General features: G+C 40.5%; 1 protein-coding gene across 1 annotated transcript in view; it reads left to right on the forward strand.

The window, feature by feature from the left end:
- Nucleotides 1-17708, forward strand: part of BCAS1 (brain enriched myelin associated protein 1) — a gene marked incomplete at its 5' end in the record, with an annotated part of 44406 nt that overhangs the window by 5101 nt on the left and 21597 nt on the right. Inside the window, 7 exon segments of the mRNA XM_082065785.1 lie at nt 653-704; nt 4618-5201; nt 10653-10787; nt 11366-11410; nt 14532-14672; nt 17059-17094; nt 17414-17614. Of these exon segments, the coding sequence (XP_081921911.1) occupies nt 653-704; nt 4618-5201; nt 10653-10787; nt 11366-11410; nt 14532-14672; nt 17059-17094; nt 17414-17614 (1194 nt within the window).

The raw sequence follows: 17708 nt of genomic DNA on the forward strand, positions 1-17708 counted from the left end.
GGCAATAGATACTGTTCCTATATAAAAATGTAGCTGATACTATTTCTAAAATGAAATAATGCAAGAAATAGAACTGTAAGCTATCCTACAGTCAGAAATTGAGCACTTCTGCAGGAGATAAAAGAGCTGCAAAAAGGCAAGTGGAGCAAGAGGATTTTATTTATAGTGTTAGATGTATGTTTGTGGTCTTTGTCTTGTTAGTTTGCATTTCTGTGCTTGACAGTGATCTGACCATGTGCTGTTCATTAAATGGTATAGTTGATAAATGAGTCTATGAAATCTAGATCTGCTAATATAATGAAAAAAAGAATCCAGAGAGTTAACTTAATATGGCCAGAGGAAGTAATGTTATTTGGAAGAGCCCTGTCACCATCTGCTTCACATCTGGCTCAGCAGATTGGTGGCTGGTTCCCTACATTTGCTGCTTCTGCTCACATGGGCTGACAGATGTGTGGGCTTGGGGATTCTTCCCATGACTTGCCTTTCCTGTCCCTGACCAGCAATGCAGACATTGCACAGTGCTGGCACCCACCTTCCTCTCCTGTAATGCCATTTAAATAGCAGTGGTGCCCTTATTGCTATTTCATGGCATGTTGCTTTGCAAGTAAAACAATGGCAGGTTTGATCCTGACTTTTCCAAGTTGCGTTTTAGAACTTCAAGCAACACAAGTACTTGGTGGACAACAAGCAAAGGGAAAAGGGCCGTAACTAACAGCTATATGTCCAAGACTTGCTCTACATGGAATAGAAATGTACCAGGACAAAATGGGAAAAAGTTATGATTGTATTTGGTAGTTATATGCAAATCCTTAAACCAGTGACCAGCTAATAATGCTCACAAACAGAAAGATTGCATGAGGAAGAAAGGTTCCGTTAAGACGCAACTCCTTTGTTCCAGGGGATAGATCTGATTCAGGAAATTCTGCTACTTGCCAGCATCTGACAGAATTGGGTGTATTGCAATAACTGTGTGTCTGTAAGGTGTGAAACACAATGCATTTTAGTTATTTTTTTCTAAAGAAACATCATTACTGTTCTTGCTGCTAACTTTTCTTCCCCTATTTCCTTGAGTTTCAGTAAATCTGTTAGGTAAATAACAATGGTAGTTTCCTTATGAAACAAAACTATTCTTAGAGCAAAAGTGTACCGTCAGCTTTAGTTATGTGCCATAGTTGAGAAAGATAGCAAAAGAGTGTTAGTATGTTTTTATTTTTTTTTAAGGAAGGGGGAAAATGCCTCATTTTTGAATTCTATAATACTTCTGAAATCCCGTCATTTAGTCTTGTCGCAGTTTTTGGGCATCTCCCACACAAACACAAAATGCACTTGGAGATCTGAAACTCGTACATCTGCCTCAGCATTATGATACCAACCCTGCTGTAAATATTGGAAGGAAAAATTAACCTACACAATATTTATAAAACTAGGTCAGAAACGTGAACTAGAAAATTTACTCTTTTGTTGCTAGCTATTTAGATTTTTAAGTCTAGTATTTGCTGTGGAAATTCATTCAGGGCTCTTATGATCCATTGTGCTGGCCTACACTGATGCATTTCTTGGTGCCAAATGTTGTCTTGTAGCCCTTAATGGTTCCTTCATGGTGATTAAAATCTATTGTCTCCATGATGATCTGAACTCAAGGGAACAAGATACTGTGGTACTATAATTACATTGCTGAGCAAAATATCTGTTTGTAATAGGCTTGTATTCAAAATAGTCCAAGATACTAAAACCACATTTGTAGCTAACGGCTTACTCGGTTCGGTTTCAACAGAAAACCTGAATTTTCTCCTATTGTCAAAAGCAACAATATCAGGAAACATTTCCTCATAGCATTTATTTTTATGGCATGTTCACGCGCTAGTGACCTCCAGGAGGAGATGTCTATGCTGAAGACCTTGCTAATTCAAGTCGTTCCTTATTCAACAGCTAAAAATGACTTGCACTATGGAAGAGTGAGTAGTATAGATGACAGGATGTGAGAAGCTGCCAGTGTAAGACATCATAGGAGCTTATTTCGTGTTACCTATGTGTAAGTATTAGCCATGAGGATAGTGCAAACCTCAATGGGCTACAGTGACTCAGAATGCTCCAAAATAAATGTGACTGAGAGAGGAGCAAGCAGTTGGGAGCTGCTGAGTTTTCTGTCTCATGGAGTTCCAGTTTAAGTGCCAGTGAACTCACCGAGGGCTGAATTAAACCTTAATCAGATAATTCAGAGAAGTCAGTTGGAAGGAGATATCTGTGAAGATGCTCTTAAATCTTGTGGACATCACTGTGCATTTACAAGCAATAGTAGGGATTCTGGATGAAAAACTAAACCCTATGTGGAAACGAAGACTGAAATGGAACATCTTGAGAGGTTGAACAGTGTTGTCAAAACTGTGACATTTTCCTCCAAATACTGCAATTTCAAAACCTCTCCCCTTCACAGTTTGCTGTGAATATGGCATGAATCAAACTTCTGTTCAGCCCACCACAGCAGTGTCTCCTCTCTGGTGGTGGGATCTGCTTTGCCTGGTGTCTGAGCAGACTTTCCCTAAAACAGTTTGAACTGTTTTGACACTAGAGACATGCTGCAGAGCTCATGCTGGTGATATTCTCCAGGTCTTTCATTCCTTCTATGATAATTAGAGATAAAAGGAGCTTGGTAGGTTCATGAGCTAGTTTTTATTTCATTGGTTTTCTTAATGATGAGCTTGTATTCCTTTTTTTATACTAAAGACAGTTTTCTTTTGCTTTGGTTATTATCTGTTACATAAAGCAGAAGTTCAGCATCTATTACTATTATTTTCCAATGGATATTATTTCTGCTTTCTTTAGTTGGGGAAAGGTTTGCTTTTTACTTCCTTCCCAAGTTTCCAACTACAATTAGAAATTAGTACTTCGGTTCTTTTTTTTTCATATTGTACTACAGGAGGCTTAGGAAACTATAACTGATATTTAGTGGCCCCAACTGAATAGCTGAATAGTTGATTGAATAGTTAGTTATTTGTACCTTTTCTTTGCAAGTTGGTATGTTAAAAATGGTGTCACAGCTGGATGCTGGGGTTCTGTCACCTCCTGCATCTGCACAGGGCCATGGCCAGGGTCCCTGGCACGGCTGCGGGACAGTGTCAAATGGACACAGACACACATTACACAGCACCTGCTGATGCTCTGTGCTCTTACGCAAAGTCCTGGGCAGGAGAGGGGTGGAAAGGTGGGCTAATTTTGCTGTGAAGAGCTACTGGGTAGTTTTGAAAGCTGTGTTCTAAAAATGTTCTGCTTTTCTTATCTTGCAAATGAATTTTTAAAATGAAATTGAAGACAGGCGCTTTAGGTTCTGTTGGTATCTGGGGTTTTATTTCTGTTAAGGTAAAATGTGAAGGGCATAATATTGACGAGACTATTACAATTATAATTTGAAATACGTTCAATTTTACAGTGAAACTGACAATTTTAAAATTCTAATTTAGCAAGTCAGTTTGAGACTGACAGTTTTTCACAGTTACAATTAAGTACATCTAAATTCATGCTTGAAATCTCTGGTGGTGATTGACAGGGAAATCAGATACATATTCCAGTCAAAGCAGGGAAGGGAAGCTGGGGCTGAGGGGACCGGCAAGGATTACCTCTTGACAAGCCGCCTCCTCCTTACTGGGGTTTCACACCACGTAATGGGCGATTCAATCTCCCATCTGCAAAACAGATAGAAGAAATATATTTTTGTCTTCTGTAACGCAGGAGCCTTTTCCTCCTGTCTGCACATACAGTATTAGGGATTTTCACCTCAGCTGTATCATAAAAGTGCCATTGTAATATAAATCATAAAATATACTTTTAAGATGAAAGATTTGTTTGCATCTGAACTGTGGCCATGTGTGTACGCAAGGGGAGATTATTTGTGAGAATTTTGAGGAGGGGAATGTGATTAAGAGCCATATTGCTTGTGAGCAAAAAGAGTCAGCAACGTGAGGATAAAAAGCCTGGCTCAGATGTGATTTATAACTATTCAAATCAGGCTTAAACTAACCTGCAGACATAGAGGAGAAGTGCAAGTAGAAACTGCATTATGGAGAGTAGGCAGCAAGGCAAGGAACAGCATTAGAAAAATGAATGAAATAGGATATGACTGTAAAGCCCTTGGGGAATTTGGCAAGCCAGGAAGTGAAATCAGCCCTCACAGTTTCCATTCTTTTTTCCCATTTAGAGGAAGGCATAATATATTAATATACAACTTTGTCTCAAGGTTTTTTTTGCGTATGTTTATCACTACTTTAATTGGGAAGTAAAATATCCCTAGCATGTCCACTGGGCTAAGTAGTCAAAAACCTGAGCCTCTCTCTGACTTTTGGCAGCTGAGAGAGCTACAGAGAACACAAAATTTGCATGGACTTGAATGAGGAATGACAGGAAAGAAATTCAGATGGACAGATCTGATAGATGAGCAGCAGCTTGTATTTAGCATGGGAAGACAACAGGGTCTCTACACAAGCTCCACTCTGTGTGGTCCTCCCCGAGGCTCCACGTTTCAGAATTAGTTTATTAAAGAGTGAGACCACCATGATTAATTGTACAACCAGTATAACTCCTTTGCTGTACTGGATAATTACTGTTTAATGCTTCTGTTTGTAGTGGATGCAAAGGCAAGTGTTGCACGGGATAATGTGGCCGTTTCTTCCCTGAAGACAAAGGAGCAGAGCCCGGTTCCCGAGGCGGGCGGGCAGAGCCTCGGGAGTGCTGCCAGCAGAGCTCTGCCATCTGCTAAATCCCGCTCTGTCTTCGCGTTTGCGTGGTCTGTACCAGGGCGTACTGAAGATCCAGCTACGGATTCATCAGTTGGATCGGCAAAACTTGATGTCAGCTCGGAGGCGCCCGGAGCGAACAAAGCAGCAAGTGACATCGCGGAGGTTCCCGCGGCAGCTGGGCGGGAGGAGGGCGCACATAAAAACCTGACCCGGGCCCCATCAGCAGCATCACTTCGTGACATCGATCTCACGGCATCCGTGACACCTGAGGGAGAGGATGTGGCCATCTCAAAGCCAAAACAAGTAACCTTCTTTGACAGGATCTTCAAACTGGAGAAGGGAAAGGAAAGGAGTAGAACGCAAATTGGTACCCAGGAGGAAAGACAGACTTCAGACCTTCCTGACGGGCACATCACAGCGGAAGAGGCTGCGGGATTACAGAGCACATCAAACAGCGTCCCGCAGGGGAAGGCAAGTGCTTGAATAAGAATATCCATTTCCCTCTTAATGAAACCTCTTAGGAATATTAATAGTGCAGGACAACTTGGTTTGATGAGGGCTGTGTGAATTAACCAATGTTGCTCTAAAAATTATTTCAGGTGACCCCCAACAGTGGTGGCTGAACAGAGCTATGGGAGACCCTGTGGTGGAGTGGTAGTAGCTCTGATGTCTGCTACATGACTAAATGCTGGTGTCTGACTTTGACTTTGAGATCATTTCTCTGAAAGGTTTGGGCAGGATAGCTATGTTCATGTTCCAGTTGCCAAGACGATGAACAGCAGCCAGCTACAAATGAAAGCAAAAATACCTGAAGTAAAATTGTTTCTTCGACTTTAGGAGCTTGGAGTTTGACACTGGATGGGTCAAAGTTGTTCTTTAGTGTGTTTTGTGCCATCATTATGAAATAATTACTCATTTTGAGTAATAGCTGCTAATTGTGTACCCTACGTACCAGAATAAGAAATATTTTGCAGTAGTAATTTTTGCACTCTTAGCTATTGTGGCTTTTTAGTCAAGGAAATGTGGTCCTTAGAACTGGTTTTACAGGATGAAAATGTGACATAAAAAATTAAGTAACTTATCTGAGAGAGCACACTAATCAAAGAAAGGAGCTGAAAACAGACGTGTGTTTAGATTTTACACTTCCCGCAAATATCAGCAAATATACTATAGGACTACTATTCAGGTAATTAACTATTAAGAAAATCCACCCTTGGATGGGGATAAGTGGCATAACTCTTACTAGTTCCACTGGGAAGGCCTCAGTATACACTGCCTGGTGATCTGGCTCCAATCCTGTCCAACATCGGGAACAGGAGGAAGAAACTTCCTGCATGGCTCTCTCATCAGAATCTGTGTAAATGCCATTTTAATAGCGACTGCTTTTATCGGCCTGGTTCAGGCCTTCAAATTAGACAGCTATATGATCACCAATGCTTTGAACAGGGTTAGACATGCTTGCACTGACAACACTGCAGGTTGTCCCAAATGGTCTCTTCAATTTCTGTTCTTCTACCTTGTCTTCTCTGTCATATGTCTCCTCAAATTTGAAGATCACATTTCTTGTATAAACTTTTAAATTGTAATATTGTCCTGAAGATTCATTTGTAAGACTAAACAATTGTATTTTTGACCATTGCCCTTCAAAAGAGGGTCCCATTACTGGTATTTCGGACAGCTACACATGCACATTTAAAGGCTCTGTAGGCTTAACCTAGCAGAATATCAACTTATTTAGACATAAACAGAACGGGGTAAGTAATTCAGAATGAATAATCTGTTCAGTGCCTACTGGCACTTCTGTTTGTAGCTTATAACTGTAGCTTTTCAACACTGTAAATTCCTGCAAGTATTTTTGACTAATACATGCAAAGAATGAGCTTTGCCTGTGGTTCACAAGAATTGTTACTTTTACAATCAAGTGAAAAATTCATAATTTCCTACTCCACTGTGATTGCAGACTACAGAGTGTGAAAGGTGCCGGGTTGTGCTGTGGAAGTAGTACAGCATGGAATTCTCTGTAATGAAACAACAATCTGGAGTGACTTTAACCAGAAGCCTGAGTTAAATATTTTCTGGTAGCAAATATGCTGGGAAAGCTCAAGTAAGTGCTTGTAACGAGCAACCATCAGGGGACAGAACAAGATAATCTAAATCTTGCTCTGCCAATTTAAACAGCTACTAGAAGCACTGCTCATTCAGATCGAGCTTTTTTTATATCAATACTGCCTTATTCATTCTGAATTCTTGTGCATTTTGAATTCTGTTCTCATCTTCATCGTATACCCATTCACATCCTGAACCTCACTAATGGGAATAATCTGAAAATCCCAGGCACTCCTCAGCTGGAGGTTACGTTTGGTATGTGTGTATTTGCAGGATTCTCGCCCACACAACAGCTTTTTGGTGCCTGGGGACCTGCTTGAGGACAGGTCTCCTATTTAACAGAGGTGCCTGTACATTTTTAATTGTGTGCCTAAAGCTGTACCACTGGAAATCTGTGAGGACTCACAAAACTGGGGTTCAAGTTGTTCAGTGCAAATGACAGTGGCAGAACTGTAGCACAGGGGAGAGTGGAATTTTAACCTTATCCTTGAATTTCCAGACTATAATTTTTGCCTTTCATTCCTCAAATATGAAAAGCAGCATATGCTGGGGGCAGAGAGGCATTAAGGACCTTTTCTGGGAAAAACATATCCACCAAACACTTCTGATGCCTTGCCAAACTTAAAGTAAGTCCATTTCTAAAACAAAGGCTGTTGCTCTGCTTTGCAGCACAGTCGCCCTCTGTTAGCTCTAAATTTGCTAGTTCTCATGTAGGGTGGGAGAATGACCCAGTCTAATTTAATTGCTGTTACTGTAGTAACTACAAATGTTACCAAATAATTGTACTAAAAATCCAGATATCACTGCCAACAGTGTCTCTTTTTTTTTTTTTTTTTTTTTTTGGTGGATTATGACTTGTAGTATCTGTAAAAGCTAAAAGCAAATCAAAGTTTCCCTGAATTGAGTGCCAACACAAAACAAACAGCATTGCTGGTAAGTAAGAGAGAGGCTCCACAGTTGTAGCTTAAGAGCTGCACAAACATTCTGTGTTTGGTGAACCACTCTTTATTTTTGTGGTCTACAAAACTACATTCAGAACACAGCATAATTAAAACAAGGACAGAATTCATGAATTCATGAAGCATTTACTATGTAAGCCAAAGAAAAGATAAATTATATGCCTGAAATGTTTCACTGAGCCGTGATTCATACAAACAAAAGTGCTGGCAGGAATACATTCTTTTGATATGTTTTTCTAGTGACTGAACTGAAACTACAGTATAAGTATTTAAGGTTTTTATTACTCCCAAATTTGACTCCCCAAAGAAATGAATTGAACATTTACACAGTATCTGTTAACTTCTAATACTGACTTTCTTCTGTTCTTTCTAGAGTTTTCTTTCATTATTATTTGCCTCCAGGGCTTTGCGCAGCATATTATGCAGTGAGCTGCTACAGAGTTTTTGTGGTTAGTTGACTATGGCTCTGAAAATGTGATATTGTAGGACTCCATATTATCTCTCCCTGATTTATATGCTGATAGCCTGAGTCTGTGCTCCTTCCTACAGCAGCATTCCCAGGAAAGCCCAAGATAGATCACAGCATCTATCAAAGCCCAGATTTGAGTTGTCTTGGTAGCTAATGGCAGCCTTGGCTTGGGAATCCTGATGTAGGGTTCCCCATGCAGTAGAGAGTCATTATGGGGCCATTTGAGCTCTGCACGTCAGAGTTCAGGGATGTTTTTGGATGGTATTGTGCCTCAAACTCTACACAGTCTTCTGCATCTGCTGGGCAAAGTGTGGCTTCAGCAGGGACATGCCCTGGGACAGCTGGTGCTGCCTGTGGTGGTACCTGTCACCTCTGCACTTGTCCCAGGTGGTATCTGCTGCTGCTCACAGCTGTGTTCACCCAGTGCCAGGCAAAAAGATCCCTTCCTCCTAAACAGAGCACAGCCCAACACCAGAGCTTGAGCTTCTGTGTGTAAAAATAAAGTTTGCTTGGTTTTGTTTGATAACATCAAGTAGTGAAGAGTTTGATAGAATCAGCTGCTTCACTAATGTAGCTTGTTTTGTTTAACAACATATCTTCTGCCTCTTGCTTCTTTGGTCTGTCTTCTCAAGCCTTTGTTGCCCCTTTAATATCTGAAATGGAGCCAGCATTTTTCATATGACCGGAGCTCTGCTGATGGCATTCCTGGAAGCAGGGCTGCCAAAGCTGGCCTGGCCACGCATGTTCTGCATGGGACATATTGTTCTTGGAGCCACTCTGACCCGTAACTGGCAGCTGGACAAAGTGGTGTGTTAGACCCTTGTCAGAAACTTCTTAATAGCCTGTTGAAGCATTCTGCACTACTGTGCTGTGTTTCTTCCCGGGTAAACTTGGAAAACGGTGGGTGGAGAATTAGATAGAAGCCTGTTCTTGCAAGTAGAACCTTGTGTATTTTAACTCTTTAAATGCTGCATGGAAACTGGCCATCCCATGCTCATCTTTCCTGACACCCAATTACCCCTCACCCCAAAGTTTTAAAACATTTACATATCTTTAGTCTGTTCATTCCTTTAGTGACCTATAGAAATGTATGTCCTCTGCAAATCGTATACAAATCTCATACAAAAATCTTATACAAATATTAATCACTCAGTATAGGGAAGGGTTCTCAAGAGTACAATTTTATTTTTAACTTTTCCTAGTAAAAATGGCACTGAACAAATACATCTAATTGGCAGATTAGGAAAAAAGCCTTGATGTCACTTGGACATCCAGACAGTCTTTGAGAGCAGTAATGCAAAGGTGCTGTTTACTGGAGGCACCTGGACATGTTAAGTTTCATTTTCCTGCTGTCTAAATAGTTGGGGATGATAAGTTCTGATGAAGAATTATGGCTTTGCTGTGATTGTTCAATAATGTCTCAAATCCCCTACCAAAATCAAGGCCACCATCATGCTAGGCACAATGAACTTTAAGAATAACTGGCAGATCCAGCCCTGCGCTTACAAAGTAGACAGACAGACAAAAGGGAGCAGGATTACTGGTAACAGACTCAGACATTACTAGCCAGATGTAGTACTCAAATGTTAAAAAGGAAATGCTGAATGGGACATGAGAACCTGTCTCAGGTTGTTCTCTCCTGAACAATGTTTGTGTTGGCTTTACCTGTGCAGGCTCATGGCAAAAGTGGCCACAATAGCAGACAAATTCAGCATCAAAGGGTGCCAGGGTCTCCAAAACTGGTCTAAGGAGAGTTTTTTTAAAAACAGACCGTTGTTTAGGTGTCTAAACAGAAACTGAGTAACTTAATATTACATAGTTATGAGTGTTTGAGCAGTGGAAAACTATTTTTGGGCTCTGACAACTGCAGTTCCAGGAAGAGAGGAGGCAGCTCCATCTGGCTCAGAAGAATTACTTCTGGTTGTTGCTTTTTTCCTTCTTTTATTCTGTACCATGTTTGTGTTTGCTAGGTTAAAATTACATCTAGAATTGCAGAACACAAAGTATCGGAAGCAATCTTTGTATGGTACAATCAGACACTGAGCCATCAAAGGCCAAAATCTCAGTGTTTGTTCCTATTCACAAGTTCAGCCTTCAAAAGAGAAAAGTGGTGTTGTTTGGGATGCTGCGTGCAACTTTACTTGTATTTGTTATACTTGGTAGCTGAGAACAATGTTCCTTCAACCAACAGCAAATGCTGAATATATTAGAAAAGAGGGGAAAGAGATGTATAAATGCTCGATTGTTCTGAATACGTAGGCTGGAGAACTATGGTTGGAATTAGGGTTGTGACTCTCAGAGCAACATAATGCAAGTCACAAATGTTACTTTTGCATTCCACTGGAAATTATGCTAGGACTGAGGATACTCTGCCCCCTCTTTTTTTAGGAGATAGATGACTGCAGCCAAAAAGACCTACAGCAGGACTCGGCAGGTGTCAACGGTCTCGCAGAGGTAAAACCAGACAACCCCCAGCCGGCTGCTGCAGTAGATAACTCCGTCATGAGTTTCCTTAAAACACTGGTAAGCTTCTGCCTTCCCTTTTCATCTCTAGGCTATGCTTTAAATTGCTTATAAAAATCCCACATGGATGTGTTGAGCTAAATGTAGCATGTTCAGTGTCAGGGGCACCGAGAAGTAATGAAGCCGAAAGGATGCCTTAGAAAACGACTTGAGAGTGATAGAGTTGTGTAGGTACCGTGCAGTGATGATCAAATCACGGTGACCTACTCTGGAAAATTTCTCCTGCATAGATACTTATAGATCTGGGGGTATTTAGCTGTCTTAAGGATTTTCTGCATGATGAAACTTTATTTTGTAATAGCTCTGAAGGTTCATTTTTTATGAATTAATCAGATATATAAGCTTGAATAGTGTATATATATATTTCATTTTAGCCATTGATTTTAAATTGTTCTTGAGAAACATTTATAATATTTCTCACATGAGGGGAAAGCAATATTTGTACTTCTTTTGCCTTCATGCTAGAAAAAACTGCTAGTTTCAGATATATAATCTTCCAGATCTTTTGAAAAATGGAATTGGTTGTGACTGGGTTTTTTTGTTTTGGTTTGGTTTTTTTTTTTTCAAATACGCTTAAGGTGTCCCCAGGCAAAGCTGAAGCCAAAAGTGACTCTGAAGACAAGGTAAGAAGATTCTTCATTCTGTCACTGCTCACTAGATATTTTTGACACAGGTATTTCCTCTCCATTGTGTTGCTTTTTCCCCAGTTGATGTTACCATTTGAAGTAATCGAAATATTTTTTTCCCCCTGAAGAGATGTCCAGAAAAGGTAGCTATCAAAACACACTGTTTCAGTGAGACTTGTAGCTCTTTCAACAGCTCCCAAAAAATCCAGTTGTTCGGTCCCGTTTGCACACCTGACTTCATCAAATGCACCCGTGTGCTTCTGCAACAGGTGCCTGTTGGTGCAGGTGTACTGTAATTTGGAAACAAATATGCTGTTTGGGTTTGGTTTGCTGTCACACCCGTGAGGGTAAACACATCCAGATGACTAGCAGGATATGCAAACTCATTATAGGGAGATAAAATGGGAGTTGTTTTTTATGAAGAATTCCTTTATCTTCACTAGTGTTTTCCTGATACAAATAATGACTTTTTCACTATATTAAAGGAAAAATACTTTAAGAAGGTTCACTTGAAAAAAGTTGTGGATTTTACAGCTGACATATATAATGAAATAATGGCCATTTTTCCCCGATAAATAACTTCTGTTTTAGTGGTAAAGGTGCATTGTGAAGCGAGGCTTTCCCCTCGGTGCAGTCTGAGCTCCCCTGTGTGCCATGGGGCTTCCACGTGGTTCGACCGGCACAGGGACCATGGTGACTTGGACTCCTGGTCACACTCTCATTTTGGCTGCTAATGAGCCTCCTTTGCAGGGAGGAGCTGGGGTTTACCACACCAGGGCTGGTACATTCCCAATGTCTCAGCAGTTCTCTCCCATAGCTAAGAGAACAGACAAGCTTCCTCCTAATTCTGGGAAACAGTTCCAGCCCACTGCAACGCAAAGCAGGGCGGTGTGCTCCCTGCTGCTGAAACACAGAGGCGTGTGGCATCAGTGGAGCTGAACTTGGTGATTCTGCAGCAATATGCTGTCAACAGTGATGCCTCTGGCTTTAATCAGCTGGCTAAAGACAGGTATGCTTTCAGCAGCCGGGGCACACCCTTAGTGATTGTCATTTCATCCGTGTAAACACAAGAGTAGAACATGAGTTGAGTCATACCGCCTTGGGTTAATTGATCCCTTGCAAGTTCATACTAACTGTGGCGTTCAGGTCAGATCTGCCCCGGACTATATATTTGACCCTTCTCCAGCAGATCCTGACTTGTTCTTGCACTGTTGTACATTGGGGAATACCGGGAATGGTACCAAGTACAGTGTGGAAAAATGGCCAATTTTTATACAACCAACCGCAGCCTCTTCCTAGCACAAAACACTTTGCAGAAAGCTTGTCATTGCACTGAATGAAACAGTTTTGAGACCAAGATCTCAACATGCTCTTAACAGCTACTTTTGGTACTCTGGACCTTTCCTCCTATGACAGTGCTTGATACATTGCATTGTAGATACTGTACACTGATTGTTTCTTCAGACTTTGGATCTCTCTGTGTTTCTGTAGTTCCTAGAATTTTTTGTGAACTCACTTTAAAGCTTTTTACTAAGTTGGAAGCTTCTATTTTTGCCTTGTTCAAGTGCAGGAGAAAACAGAATGAAGCTTGTAAAGGAACAAGCTAATTACCTGGAGGATGAACACTTGAGTTTTCATTCACTGAAATATAAATTTTAAAAATTGTATTTCTTCACTATATGTTGACCCGATTCTGAAGTAAATTGGGAACAAAATTGTCTAAGGGAAATCAGAATGAAGTCCAGGATGCTAGCAAGTAATAAGGAAAAGAAATGCTATATCCTCTTTTATACCAGGTAATTAAAAAGTCATCTTACTGCTTTAAAACCTGACACAGTGAAACGCTGAACAATGCTACACCATATTATTTGTGATTAGTCATATATCATGGGTGCATATACAGTACAGTTACCATAGAACAGACTCCTGTGCTAACTTGTTTATGTTGAAGCTTAGTTAAGCAACCTTGGATACTTCTGGTTTTGTGTCTCCCCTCCTTTTTTATTACTGAAAACATAAAAATGGTGTAGAAGGAGGGGAAAAAAAGCCTCTTGTTTGTAACATGAAGACTGGAGCTTTTTTTCCTGCATGGATAAATCCAGAGGGTTGTGCTGAAGACTGATGATGATGATGGTGGGACAACAACTGTGACTTCAGTGAGTTTTCAGGAGGTACTTGAATTATTATTAAAAAAAACCCATGTTTTCCAATGCTGTGAAAAGTTAAATGGAACATTTTAGTAAATGCTGGTCAAGTTTTTACATGACTTGTAGAAAAGTCATGTATTTGAACAAGCTCACCTCTACCCTATGCAGGGTAACTTGGTCTGTCTTGAGCTGCAGATAGTCTGCTACCACTTCTTAAAAATGGCCAAAATATTGTTTCTTTCCCATATAGACATTAATATTTCTTTACCTTATAGTCCTTTGTAGCATTTTTTTTAAGTGCTGCCTAGTTTTTTAGAGATCTAGTATCTAATATCAGTGGGTGATGATTCCCAAAACAAGTGCTTCCTGCGCATGTTTAGAATGGAATGAGAAGGAAGCAGTGTTCACTCAACACTTTTAGTATCAGGCTATCATTACTATTTTTCTGATATTCTCATTCCTAGCTAATTTCATGAACATTAGTGAAAATTTGAAATATTTTATGTACTATATATCATGAATACTCATACTGTCCTTTTCCTAAATGTGTTATCCAAAACAATTTTAAGTCCCTACAATATGACAATAAAAAGAATGAAAATATTTTCAAATATCTTTATTCATATATCTGCCTATTTTAAAATTATGAATCTTGAATGTAGTTTGTTGCTCATGAATTTTAAGTTAAGGAGTCTGTCTTTGTGGGACCTGCGTCTCAATTTAATGAAGATTTTAGGGGCAAATTGTGGTTTGAGTCAGCTGGATTGCTTTAGTTTTTCTACTTATTTCACTACTCAAGCAGAAGAAAGTCTTAGGAGAACTGAGTATTTCAGAAAAAGATGACTTTTTTGTCCAAGGCAATAAGGAAATGTTTGGGTTTAGTACAACATGTATGAGTGCTTGAATGTTTTTCATGAACCGAATAAGAACTTTGCAATAAGTACTCAACTTCAAATGGTGTTTTACAAAAGGGATCAAAAGCGGAAAAAGGCCATGGTGGGCAACCTGCTCCGAAGACAGCGGCAGAATCCCAGACTAAAGCAGCCAAGAAAAAGAAGGCAGAGTCTCCCAAGCTAGGACACAGTACATTTAGCAAACTCTTTAGGCATAAGGTCTGTATGAAGCTTCAGCAAGAGCAGAACCCTGAGCAGTAACAGATGGCTCCTGTCACACAGAAAAGAGATTTAATTGGTAACTGAAATCAGCATCTGGCCAGCTGTGCTGTGCACTGAAAACCACTGGCACGAGTATTTCTTCGCTGTGCATTATAAAAACCATCTTCACGTGCAACATTTCTCTTGTTATACCATCTGTGAATTCAGGATTCTGAAACAATTCTTCTAACCTTCCTTACTGTGTGCTTCCCAGTTACTAACGCTGACTAAAATTCCCTGAACACTCAAAATATGAGGTACTGATAAAGAATTATGCAGATATGAACAGTGCCTGCAATTGTAGGGCAGGTTTAAGTGCTCAGTCCAACTACAGTTAAGGCTTTATAATCCACATGGCCTTAGCACGCACTGTGATGTGGTTAAAACTGGGGAACTGGGGTATCTGATGTGGCACAGACAAGCTTGGAACACGGAATTTCCTTCAGAAATAGTTACTCCTTACTGAAAACAAGAAAAATAATTGTTCATTGAATTCCAAGTTTAGTTTGGAAGGGAAAAGCTTCATTTTCAAGGATGTTTTAAAGTGGCAGGGCTACAGACTTGAGAGAATTGTAGCTTTTTAGCCCAAAGAATGCAGAAGCAGAGACCCTTCCACTGGAGGAGGAAAGTAATTAATATTTAATGTTCACTCAAGACACCCACATGGAATTTCTGGTGAGTAGGGGGCTTTATAATCCAGGACATGAGGCAGAGTTCTTTAAGATATTTTCAAAACAAAAATGTTCTTTCTACTGTCTCATTTTTGAGATAAAAATGTCATCTGTGTGTTACTGAAGGAATAATAATCTTCCCAATGGTTTTAATCTACAATTCTTATCAACAGCCTGAAGTTAGGCTCTCATCTTGTATATACTACATTGATAGCTATTAATTTTTATATTTAATACAATTAAGATATTAATTACTTGTTTATAATGAATTAGGACTTCCTGGTAGAAAATATACCTGGCTGGCACTTTTTAAGGTGCAATGTCTCTTCTCCAATAGTTGAAAATCTCACAATGAGTTGCTAGGATTTACTATTAGTTTCATAAACGTTGGTTTTCAATGTCCTGTGTTTACAAAATACTAACTTCAGTGTGAATGTTGTTTTCAAACAGCAAGGTACATCCTAATATAAACCATGAGCTGATGGAATGGGATTTAGCCATTTGACCTCAAAGGCTGAGTTTGGATGGCATTTGGCAGCTGGGTCCCTCTCAGCTCTTTTATTCCCATCCATGAATATTTACCTTGCATTGCATGTCGCTTTTGCAGTATAACTGGACTTATTTATGGAGTTTTCACTTGGAAGGGTTAATCACTTATTTTCAGCATTGCTACTGAAGCCAGCTGATGGCATTACACTCCTTTTTCCCACTTGTGCACTAGAGCTAACCACAGAAAGAAGTTCTTGGCTCCTGCAAAATAACTCGCACCTATTCTTTCAAAAAATCTGCAAAGCATGGGGCAGGCTGCCTAAACCCAGGGGTGCTGGGCTTGTATTTGAGTTTGTGGCTTGCTGCTCCTCTTTTTGTACAGCCCAGGTATTCTCCTTCAGTGTAGGCTGTGCTGGATGTTAGGGTCAGTAGATCCTGATATGCATCACTGGCCAGAAAGGAATTCAACTGGATCCCTCCTGGCTTCCTGTATTTTGATGAAACCAGGAGATCCATGATTGTGAATAATTTTATTTTTTTTTCTTTTTACAGAAGAGTAAATCCCACCCAACGCACAAAAGTGAGTGGGTGGACTAAACCAACTTTCAGCATTTGCAGAGCTTCTCTTTGTAGAACTATAAAGTTATAAAGCCGATGCTGTTCTGTGCCTTTGATACCCAGGCAGTCACCTGCCTATGTTTTGTATTCCAGAAAGCAAAGCCTCCTGCTTTGAAGGTGACGTTAGCACGTCCCTAACTGGTATACAATTCCCCGAGTGGAAAACACCCAGCTCTGGCTTGTACGTGTGCACTGAAAGTTGCATGTGCAGACCCAGCTCAGAAAAAAGTCTTAAAACCCTGTGTAACGTTTTACCTGAAGAAACTGGGAATGCGTATGTAAATACACGTTTTTAAAGTTGAGGACTGCAAGCGCGGTAGCATGAGCACAAAGCAATTGAACACGAGGCAGTGATGCTGCTGCAGGTAGAGCGATGGGAGCTGGCGGTCCCTGCAGGCAGCGCCGCCTCTGCCACAGACCAGTTTCCATGGTTGCGGGAGCCAGAACTTTCACAAACATTCACTAAAAATAAAATAATATGTGACACAGACAATTCCTGAACTGTGTAACTGTGAGCACTGACATTGCCAGAGACAGACTTGCCTTTGTGTTTTGTTTCCCTTCAGGCTGCAAAAGAGACCCAACAGACAACTAATACCAAAGTGAGTAGGATGATTCAAGTTATCTGTATGAATAATGCAGTCAGTGGTAATTATTGTCATTTTCAGTCTGAAAGACACTGTTTTAATTTCTTAATCAATTAATTATCTGTTATGAAGGGTGGGTTGCTGTGTGTTTTGTTTCTTCTAAGATATTATTTAATTTAAAAGGACAGAGCAGTGCAGCTCATGAGCTGCCTCCTGTTGCGTGGTGTGTCCTGTGCTATGATGTCTGCTGCACGTTCACCTCCTGTGTCTCAAGGTGCTGTGAGTTTTGTCCTTCGTAGGTTTCCAACAGCCTGATATCTTTGTTTCTTTTCAGAGCACTGACCAGCAGCCTGTTACCTCTGTAAAACCAGACAAAAATGTCCCTTCCTCCCAAGAGCCGCAGACTAAGCAGAGCACAAAAGCCCCCGAGGCTGCAGCCCAGCAGGCAGCAGTGGCCAGCGAAGCGCCCAAAGAGGGGACGAAGGAGAAAGCGTCATCCACTCCTATGCCACTGAGCAAGCTCTTTTGGAAAAAGGTACATCTGGGTTCAGGAGCTGGTCCATCCCGCAGGTCCACCTTCATACAGCGTCGGGAGTTACAGTGAAGCAGCCAAATCTGCAGAGCTGAGC

This window comes from Streptopelia decaocto (assembly GCF_964273445.1).
Source record: "Streptopelia decaocto genome assembly, chromosome: 14".
Lineage (NCBI taxonomy): Eukaryota > Metazoa > Chordata > Aves > Columbiformes > Columbidae > Streptopelia > Streptopelia decaocto.